This window comes from Hyposmocoma kahamanoa, unplaced genomic scaffold (assembly GCF_003589595.1).
Source record: "Hyposmocoma kahamanoa isolate Upper Pololo Valley unplaced genomic scaffold, ASM358959v1 81, whole genome shotgun sequence".
Taxonomy (NCBI): Eukaryota; Metazoa; Arthropoda; class Insecta; order Lepidoptera; family Cosmopterigidae; genus Hyposmocoma; species Hyposmocoma kahamanoa.
Window position 1 is genome coordinate 102307 of NW_020654080.1, and position 10966 is coordinate 113272.

General features: G+C 40.3%; 1 protein-coding gene across 1 annotated transcript in view; it reads left to right on the forward strand.

Moving 5' to 3' along the window:
- The window catches only part of LOC113234005, a 15774-nt gene extending 6142 nt beyond the window's left edge, over nt 1-9632 (forward strand). Inside the window, exons 3-6 of the mRNA XM_026469233.1 lie at nt 4063-4190; nt 5021-5138; nt 5452-5576; nt 9198-9632. Of these exons, the coding sequence (XP_026325018.1) occupies nt 4063-4190; nt 5021-5138; nt 5452-5576; nt 9198-9632 (806 nt within the window). The remainder of the gene's footprint in view (nt 1-4062; nt 4191-5020; nt 5139-5451; nt 5577-9197) is intronic.
- The last annotated feature ends 1334 nt before the right edge of the window (nt 9633-10966 follow it).

A 10966-nucleotide genomic window follows, 5' to 3' on the forward strand; every position in this document is an offset into this window, starting at 1 on the left:
CAAACACACACACACACACACACAAACACACACTCTCACACACCCACAACAAAATACTTGCCCTCTAGTTTTGAATTTTATTTATATTTATAATTTTTTGATTTGTATAAACCAAATTTTGAGTATCTTTCTCTCAGCAATTATTCGTGACGCAGCCAATGTTTTATTGATACTTTATCCGTAGGCGGAGGCCTGGAGACCTATAGCACAGGGTATCCTAGTTTAGGCTCCAGCCTTCACAAACAACAAATGTTTTATTACTTAAGAATGTTTAATTATGGTTGAAATTGTGTGTGAAGGAAATAAATTTATTATTATTATTATATTATTATTATTATTATATTATTATTATTATTATTTGTGTCCTGTACCTAAGTCGCCGCGGCGGTAGTCTTCTCCCGCCGTTCGTCCAAGTGACCTTTCACGTGTTCAGATAATGTCTTAGGCTGCTAACAAATTGACTGCATGTTTGCAGTTAATGCGTGAACTAACGACATCACGCACTAACTGTATGCAGTCGAAACTCAACTGCGTGCAATAGAGATTTCAACTTCAAGCGTCGATGTGAGCAATACGTAGTCCGAGAATCAAAAACAGATTGACAATCTTACGAGGATATATTACTATTTTTTGAGTCTGAAACAACTTTTTTAGTAACGGCAAAAGGTGATAATTATATAATTATTTGAATCTTTAATTAACATTTTCATCTGGCCTTAATTTCAGGTACAGTACATAAAAATCACGTTCTCTGTAGCAACATAACAATAGTGGATCTATACGTTTCGCATGCTTTCGTTTCAGGCTTTGATAACGCCGGGGTGGCGTAACAATAATAGGAGAACTAACGTCCGTGCTTTCATCTCGACGTTATGTTTTTACATTACTGCTCCTGAGTTATGTGCGCGGCGCTAACAGCCTGAGTTAATGTCGACTGTATGCAGTCGATCACGACTGCTTTGTAGCAGCCTTAGTTCGCCCACGTGAGTCAACTGACGATTGTTCCGGCCGCGCCGGGGCATCGCGATCAGCGAGATGATGACGCAACGTGTGCTCTCGCCGATAGTTAGGTAGAGTACCGACACGACCGCGTTCGTGGCCTTGTTGATAACAAACGTGGGTCAAGGTCATGATGTGTTGTAGGGTGGGGGACCGCGTTATCTGTCGTTTGTTTCGGGAAAAAATACAAAGAGATGACGTTAGATACTTTCCTAGAGCAGTCCCATATCTTTCTACATAGTTTTGTTTATAGTGCACCTCCCTAACAACCTCTCGGTTATGCGGGAAGGGCTCTATGACCTGTGCAAGCAAGCCCACACAGGGACCATCTAATTCAGTCCTATCCCCAGATCAGCCCGTTTGCACGGATTTCATCCGGTAGGTGGCTCGCCTAAGGCACTACCGGATGAAACTGGAGCACGTACAGCACCCTCCCTATTTCGCAGATAGGTACCGAAGCTATAAGTAGGCACACTCACTTCCCGCCGCGCTTCACCAACAGTTGCCACCGCTGAGCCGTGGACTCTAAGTCGACTACCAAATCTCCTCATTGATGGCGGAGCTGTAAGGCACGCTCACTTCTCGACGCCGAAAAATGCCGTCTCTCCAGTACCCAAATTCCTATGCAGCTAGAGGGACCGGAGGATGTCTAGTTCATACACTACTAGCTCTCCGGGCTAGTGCCGGAGATGCCGCAGCCGGAGCAGTATCCTGCGACAATGTCCGGACATAATGAAGAAATAAATAAAATAAATAGCTCCCGACTTAAAGGGCAACTCACGTGCCCCGCGCGTCTGCTCCCCTCAGGCCTCGTCGAGACCGCTACTAAGACGCGCTAGATGGCCGCGCGAGACGAACGCCCTGTCCACCTGATATCCTGATCTCCCCGCCAGCCCGTAGTCTACCCAGAACTCCGTATCTCTCGAGTCGGTGGATAGGATTGGTTAGGTACAGCCAAGAACAACTTTCAAACTTATCGCAAGCGGCATAGAGTTGAATTGCAAACCGAAGTACTAAGCATGCGTAGCCCTGTACACGGCGGTAAAGATAATTGATTACCAACAGATTTAAACAATACCTTCTTAGTAAAATATCGAATTCTTTTCGCAATTACTACACATTGGAATTCTTTCGGACCTAAAATCGTGTATATTTCATACTTAGTTCAGAATACTATAACACACAATAAGTCAAGAGGACTGCTTATGGCGCTAGGTACAGACAACACAGCGTAGTCGGGTATTTAATACCTATTGGTACCTAGTCCAGATGTCGCGATGAGTACCAAATAGCTATTTTCGTAACTAATTTGTTTTACATTGACAAACTGCAATTTATCAAAGCTAGGTACTCTAATTTTTAGTGATAACAAACAAATTAACTAGATGACGCTTATTGCATAGATTTTCATGCATAGTGTCGGCTACTCTTTTATTTTTCATTCATATTCATATTCATTTGATCATTGCATTACATGAGTAACGTAAAAGTTCTTAAGGTCTTCAGGGTTAAACAACACGATAGAGATATAGTTTTAGAATTAGACAGCAAACTTATAAAATCTAAATACAAGGTAGCCCAAGCTTTTGAGTCGTTCTTTTCGGAAATTGCTGTGAACACTACAGAATCATTAAATTCCCCCCCCTCTCTTGCTACTGATCTCCTAAAGGAAAATGTTAACGTTTGTGGCAGTTTATTCAATTTCCGTCCTGTTAATCCACAAGACATCATAAAAGCTTTTAAATCAATACATGTTAAAAAAACTGAAGATCTCTGGGGCAGCGAAATGTATAGACTCAGTTATTGATCTAATTGGGGAAATTTAGCTGTACCTTTCAATAGGTGCGTTGACGAAGGTGTTTTTCCCGATTCAATGAAATACAGCAAGGTTATTCCCTTATTCAAAAGAGGTAGGAAAGTTGATCCTAGCAACTATAGGCTCATTTCAATTTTACCAGCTTTAAGTAAAATATTCTAAAAGGCTATGCTGACTCAATTACTGTCCTATTTCGGTAGGAATCATATTTTTCACAGTGAACAATACGGGTTCACTAGTGGCAGATCGACCAGCGATGCGGGGGTAGCGTTACTAAAACACATATTTGATGCCTGGGAAAGGTCCCAGAACGCTATTGGTGTTTTCTGTGACCTCTCAAAGGCATTTGATTGCGTTGATCATATTACTCTTATTAGGAAACTGGAACATTACGGTGTAAATGACAAGGCAACGAAACTTGTCTCGTCATATCTCAACGGTAGAATTCAGGAAGTAGACATAAATGGAGTGACTTCTTTGGGTTCTCCGGTAAAAATGGGTGTTCCGCAGGGCTCAATACTTGGACTTTTCTTATTTCTGATTTATATTAATGATCTGCCATTCTTTGTTAAGGACCATTGCGAAATAGTGTTGTTTGCTGATGACACATCCTTGGTTTTTAAAACAGACAGACATGACATTAACTATGACCATATTAATGATACCTTCTCTAAGGTAGTTTATTGGTTTAATGCTAATAATTTATTGCTTAATACCAAGAAGACAAAATGTGTTAAATTTAAATTACCTAGCGAAAAATCGACTAGTCCAAGCATAGAAATAAACGGAGAAAAGTTAGACCTTGTTAATAAAGCAGTGTTCTTGGGAGTAACCTTAGATAGTAAACTTCAATTCAATTCAATATTCTTTATTGCACAATAAACAAGCAAAAATACAAAACAATCAAAAATACAGTGTACAACAGGCGGCCTTATTGCTAAATAGCAATCTCTGCCAGGCAACCTTGGGGTGATAGGATAAAGTAAAAGTAGTAATAATAATAGAGGGCGCAATAAATATGATATTATTATTAAACATCATAATATATGAATGAAATAAATAATAAATATCTACTAACACATAAATTACATAAATACTTAAATACTAATATAATACATACAAATAAATATATTATCACCACAGAAGAGGAAAATAAAAAAAGAAAAAAAAACAATAAATAAGACAGCAGAGTAGAATTTATAATTTAAGGTAATGAGCCTTAACTAGGATTTTAAATGACTCAATAGTCTTTGCTCGTCTGATCGACTCAGGCAGGTCATTCCACAGCTTGATGCTCCTAATAGTGAAGGAGTTGGAAAAGTATTTTGAGGAATGGATAGGACAGTTCAGAGAAAGAGTAGAAAAAGAGCGCAAGGTGCGAGGGAGAGTACTGCTATGATATTCCAAACAATTCTTAAGATAAGCAGGAGAAGTTGGATTAAAAAGGACAGTGTACAGTAGGGATTAAACGCGGAGATCTCTACGACGACGAATGGGTAGCCATCTAAGTTTCGAGCGAAAATCGGAGACGTGGTCAAATTTACGTAACCCAAAAATGAACCTAATGCAAAGATTCTGCAGCCGCTCTAGTTTGCCGAGGAGACATTCAGACAAATCAGGATAGCACGCATCTGCATAGTCCAGAATAGGCAAAAGGAGTGATTGTGCTAAACTGATTTTCGTCGGAATGGGAAGATAATTACCTAAACGCCGAAGAGACCCATGCGCAGCAAACACCCTCCTACTTAACTCCGTGACATGAGGCCTCCACGATAAGCACTTATCGAAAATAACCCCAAGGTTCCTAACGGTGGCACTGAGTGGGATTTGAACGCTATCAAACGTGATAGGTGGCAGTAAGGAAGGATTAATACGCGTTAGGAACCAGGGACTGCCAATGATTATACATTGTGTTTTGGAAGGGTTGACACTGAGACCAAATGATTGACTCCAGGTGAGAATCCTCTCAAGATCTATATTCGTAGTACAAATTGAGTCACGTAAGTTGGTTAGAGGGGCCTGTGTATATATTTGGAGATCATCTGCATAGAGATGGTAAGAAGAAGAAAATGAAGAAGTGATGGAGTTAATAAAAATAGAAAATAGAAGAGGGGATAATACGCCGCCCTGCGGTACACCAGCAACAACATTACACCACGAAGAGAATGAATCCTCACAACGAATGCGCTGCCGCCGCCCATACAGGTAACTGCGGAACCAGCCAGTCACTGCCGGAGAAATGCCAAGAGAATCAAACAGCGCAAGCAACAAGTCGAAATCAACGGTGTTGAAGGCACTGCTGAAGTCCAACAGAGTAAGGACGGTGAGTTGATGATTCTCCATTCCCAGTCGAATGTCATCAGAGATTTTGACAAGAGCAGTAGTCGTACTATGTCCAGAGCGGAAACCGGATTGTAAAGGATTAAAAAGATTGTGACGAGTAAGGAAAAGGGTGAGTTGATGATGGACAAGCTTTTCAAGGACCTTGGAGAGGAAAGGGAGAATGGAAATAGGGCGATATTCAGAAAGGGAAGTGGGATTCGTTTTCTTTGGAAGAGGAATGATGTGGGCATCTTTCCAAGCAGATGGAAAGGTACCAGTGGAAATGGATGTATTAAGGATTTTGGTTATGACAGGAGTGAGGATATCAATGAGCGGAATGATCATATTACGACTAATGCTATCACAACCAACGGCATTCGATGAGATGGAGAGAATGTTCCTCTTGACATCACCAACAGTGAACTGGCTGAGTTCAAAAGTAGGAATATTAGGTAATGGCAATTCAGAAAGAAATTGCAGAGTATCTGACTTAACCTTGTTATCAATAGAAGAAGAAGAGGAGAAGTGAGTATTAAGGAGATTAAGGCCAACGTCAATAGAAGTTTTGCTATTAGGAACTTTTCCAATACCTAAAGATTTCAAAAACCTCCAGACCTTCGCTGGGTCCCCGTTTTCAACGGATTTATGTACATGACGACGTTGTGCATCTCTAATAATAGTGTTACAGCGGTTTCGAACTTGATGATATTTTTCCCGATTGGCATCAGACGGGTCGGCTCTAAACACTATTTTAGCCCTGTTTTCGATGCCCATATGCTTGCGGATAACATCATCGAGCCAAGGAGCAGGAAGGTGCTTGACGCGCACAGGACGAACAGGAGCATGGATATCATACAGTTGAATGAGCGAGGAATTAAAAAGTTGCAACTGTTCATCAACTGAATCGGCCTGTTCAATAATTGACCAGTCCATGGCACTGGCATCCCCACGCAGTCTGGTAATGTCAATATTGGCAAAATTTCTTTGCATTAGAATTTTGGGCTTTGGCTTAGGAGGACGAACCTTATACGAAAGGTACACTAGATCGTGGTAGGAAAATGCCTCTGCAGTAAACTTGATGAAATGCTTGTCGACGTGGTTAAGTGAGGAAACCACTATCAAATCTCTAAGAGAGAGAAACTTCAATGGTTTCCACATATATCTTCCCTGGCCAGCAGATTAAGCTCCGCTGCATACGCAGTCCGCAGAATACGTGAGCTTACCGATGTTAGTTCTGCAAGACTAGTTTACTTAAGTTACTTCCATAGTATAATGTCCTACGGGATTCTCATGTGGGGTAAAGCGGCAAATATTCAAACCATATTTATATTGCAAAAACAAGCGATTCTATCTGTGTACCATCTAGGCTCACGGGTTTCTCTGAGAGAAAAGTTTAAGTAGACTGGTATCATGACTGTGGCATCACAGTACATTTACTCAAATATTTTATATGCCCGTAAACATATACATAATTTCAATAAGAAAGAAGATATCCATAATATTAACCTTACAGCTAAGTCCAAACTCATGGTACCACGATTTCGTTTAACCAAGGTAAACAACTCTTTTATGGGGAACTGTATACGTTTTTGCAATAAGATTCCGGAGCATATATTAAGGTTATCATTTCCTAAGTTTAAAAACTACATTAAAAAAATCTTGATCGAAAAATCATATCAAAAAAATTGAAGACTACGTGTTAGATAAAGATGTATGGAAAGACGACACGGCTCCAGAATCCACACAAATTGGATTCAAAGTGTATTCCATAGCATTTAAGTTTATTTGAAAAGAGCAATCCCTAGAGTTCTTGTTCGTTCTTCTCTGGGAGGTCAGCGCATTGAACGAGCAGTAGCTTAAATGTGACGTTTTCAAGTGTAAATATATTTTACCTATGGAATAATTAATCTTTAACTTTGACTTTGACTTAAAATAATATAAAGCACAGCCATGTAACCCTGCAGAGCACTGCAATTTGATTGACTTGAAATAAATTTTATCATCATCATCCATCATCGACAGCCTGATTTCACCCAGTGCTGGGTATAAGCTTCCCGAAGTTTGTACTTTCCACCACGGTCCTGTGCTAGCCGCATTCATTGACGCCCCGCGTCCTATATTGTCCTCCCACCTTGCAACAGGGCGCCCTGACGCGCCTTTTACCCATCCCCGGCCACCAGTCAGCCCCATTTGAGTTCCATGATCCGAGTTCCAGGATCCTGGACTTACGTCCGTCGTCGGATAGCAACGTTCGGAACTCGATCTACAAGGCCGATGCCAAACATAGCGCGCTCCATAGCCTTATGTGCAACTCTCAACCTGTATACATTCTCCTGCATGAGCGTCCTTGTCTTGGCACCATACGTCATGGTGGGCTGAACACATTAATTAAACAAGCGGGTCTTTTGACACTGTAGAACCTTAATTGATTAATTGATTGGATGTTATCTAACTTGTCCAACGCAGCCCATCCCAGCTGGATTCTTTTTGAGATCTCCTTAGGCTGATGCTCTTTGAAAAAAGATAGAACATTCCCGAGATAGACGTACTGATAAATTCTCTCCAGCCTCTCATTTCCCACCGTGACAGTGGTATTTGAGGGACTGGAGAAGTTCGCCATCATCTTGGACACGTTTATCCTCAGGCCAACTCTCAAAGAAGCATCATAAAGTTGTTCCAGCATTCTTTGGAGATCGTCGAAACTTTCTGCTAATAGTACAAGATCGTCCGCGTATCTTTGGTGAGACAAATGGACACCATTATCCCATTTAAGGGTTTTTACGACATCCTCAAGTGCTGCTGTGAATAGTTTTGGGGAAATTGTATCTTCTTGTCTCACTCCTTGCTGGATTGGAACGGGATTGGTTAAGTCGTGAACTCGTACCTGCAGAGTGGCTAAACCCACAGGAGGAGGTCGAACCAACTAGGAACTGCAAACAAATACGGTTCATTCACCGTTACACCTAAACGCCACTGGAATTTTTCTTTTTCACACATACAAATTCAACATCATACTCAGTGAATGTTATATCTGAAGTGTTTATATAAAATGAACATTACGCCATCGATAAATTACATTGAATGTTGTTATATCAATCGTTTATCATACCCAGTGACCTTTATGTCACGCAAGAATATATCAAATGTCTGTATACCAGAAATTAATTAGGTATATCTGTTGAGCGTTATGTCGACTAAAAATATGTCATTTGTTGTTATATGTTACGAATCGCACCCTAATTAAATACTATGTCAAATTATTGTTAAATTAAGTAAAAAAGTCATTTAAATAATTAAAATATTAACATGTTAAGTTAAGTTCAAAATTAAAAAATAGACGATACCAACGCTGTCAAACAGCTGAAAATGTAGTAAGCCTCGAGCATAAAACTAATGAGGTCTTGTCAACATGTGACTTTTCGTTCAAAAATAACAATATTATCATCAACACGAGCAAGACAAACGTTTTATTGTTCCGAACAACACCTAGAAACCACGAACGCATAGACATCATGATGAGTAATAAAACTATAGCCTCGTAGGTGCACCTATATTCGATGACTCAATTCCAGCCTTTTTCAAAATTCAATCTCAAAGTTGAACTCATGTACAAATAGGCTCCTGAGCCTAGACACCCACTACGCCATCTGTATTTTAAAATATTGCCTTTTCGTTCCTAAATTTACATTATGTACTGCTACGCTTCTGTCCGACTTGGAAATTCCATAATCAGCTCAATAGATTCTGACCTAAAAATTCTTCTTCAATCCATTCTCACCCATGCTACCCTCCCCATCAGACGTGGTATCAGGAGTATATCAGCCATAGCCCTTCCGGCCTTTTTGTCCTCAATCTAAAGCACAATCAACCTCGTAGGCAGTATCATAAGGTTTCCGCCAACAACCTGCGAGGTGACGTGCTTAATTGAGCCCAGAAACACCTGGAACCAGCCTTGCCCCAACGAAAATTCTCCGTTCGACCCCAAAATTCAAAGGAGCTGGGATAATATTCTGTGCAAAAAGACTTTTAAATGACTTAATGAATCATTGCACCCCAATAGACCGAGCGCGTCTGGAAGCGGCGTCCAGATGGAAACTGGCCACTGGCTACACGCTTTCCCCTCTGCCTGAGCGCCGAGACCATTCGCATAACTAAAGGTCTCCGCCTTGGTGTCCCAGTTTGCTCCCCTCATCCTTGTCCTTGCGGCAAAGACGTAAGTGCTCTGGATCACCACAGTCTTTCCTGCCAGCTGAGCGTCGGCCGTATCTCCTGGCATGCAACCCTCAACAACATCATCCGCCGGGCCTTAGCCACTGTCAACGTGCCCGCTATCCTCGAGCCAAGCGGCATGTCGCCAACAGATGGCAAATGCCCGAACGGAATGACTCTCATCCCTTGGAGTATGGGCTGGGCACTGGTGTGGAACGCCACATCGGCATACACACTTGCCCCATCCCGTCAGACACACCTACAAGAAGGCTGGCTCCGCAGCTGAGCTGGCAGAAAGAATAAAAGTTCTAAGTACCAGGATCTGGACTCCGACTACCTACAGCCTTTGGAGTCGAAACCCTTGGCCCATGGGGTCCCAGTGCCCTTCATCTGTACAAAATTTTATCGAAAAAATTAATTGACTGTCTGGGAAACCCAAGGGCCGGCAGCTACCTTGCCCAACGCATTAGCATAGCAATACAAAGGGGGAACGCTGCCAGCATCTTGGGCACCTTACCGCGGGGACCCAATTTTATTCATATAATTTAAAAATCCTCGCTTTACTTTTAGTAGTTAGCTTTTATTGTCTTTTTTACCTTACCTGTATATTATCTCAATTAAAACCCCGTATCAGGTTTTGGGGTAATGGCTATGACTATAACGTAAAAAAGGCCTTCGCAGTACAGAAAAGAGCAATAAGAACCATAGTTAGAATTCCGCCCCGGGAGTCGTGTAAACCTTACTTTAGACAACTTCACACAATCTACATTAACGGTTCCTTGTCTCTATATTTTGGTGTTGCTGACAGGCGTGATTGAAAGTTCGACTGAATTTAGTAAGGAGACCGAGTCAAATAGGCTTGTTACTAGGAGGAAGGACAGACGTGGTGTATAGCACCAAAGTTAAATATTGTTTAAACATAGTCCAAGATATCAAAGAACAAAAATGTTTAATAGTCCCTGCCCAACTTAAAATAGCACAAGTTTCTATATCATTCAAAAAGAATTTGAAACATGTCTTGTTGGATAAATCATTTTATTGCATTGATGAATTTGTTGTTGGAGGCTTTTGAGTTTAATTTAATTAAATTTATATTTAAACGTCGCAAGGGTATCTAATTGACATTGTTACTATAATTGTATAATTTTATTGTCATTATTTTGCCTCAATGACTTGTCAATATATTAAATTATTTTCGATCTCTTATTATTATTTTGTATTTTATGTAAGTTTTTAATTGTAATTGTATTTTTTTCCAACCCAATCTATTTTGTTAAGGAAATAAATAAATAAATAAGTATTTTGTAAGTTTTTTAATGAAGGTTTTATTGTTAACCTCATTTTTAATGCATTTAGGAATATTGTTATAAATTTTTATACACATAGCATAAGGACCAGAGCTATGCATTATTAATAATTTTGAAGCTGGAACCATTGACCTTGCCTGGAACCAACCAATTTACGACACAGACAAAAAATCGGGTATTTTTAAATTTGTTGGTTGCTGTTCATTCGGAAAAAGGTGTCTGTTTTTTCTTAAAAAATTATTCATTTCTAGGATGTAAATTGATGACAAGGTAAGAATATTAAATTTATGAAAATGTGGTTCACAGCTTTCTG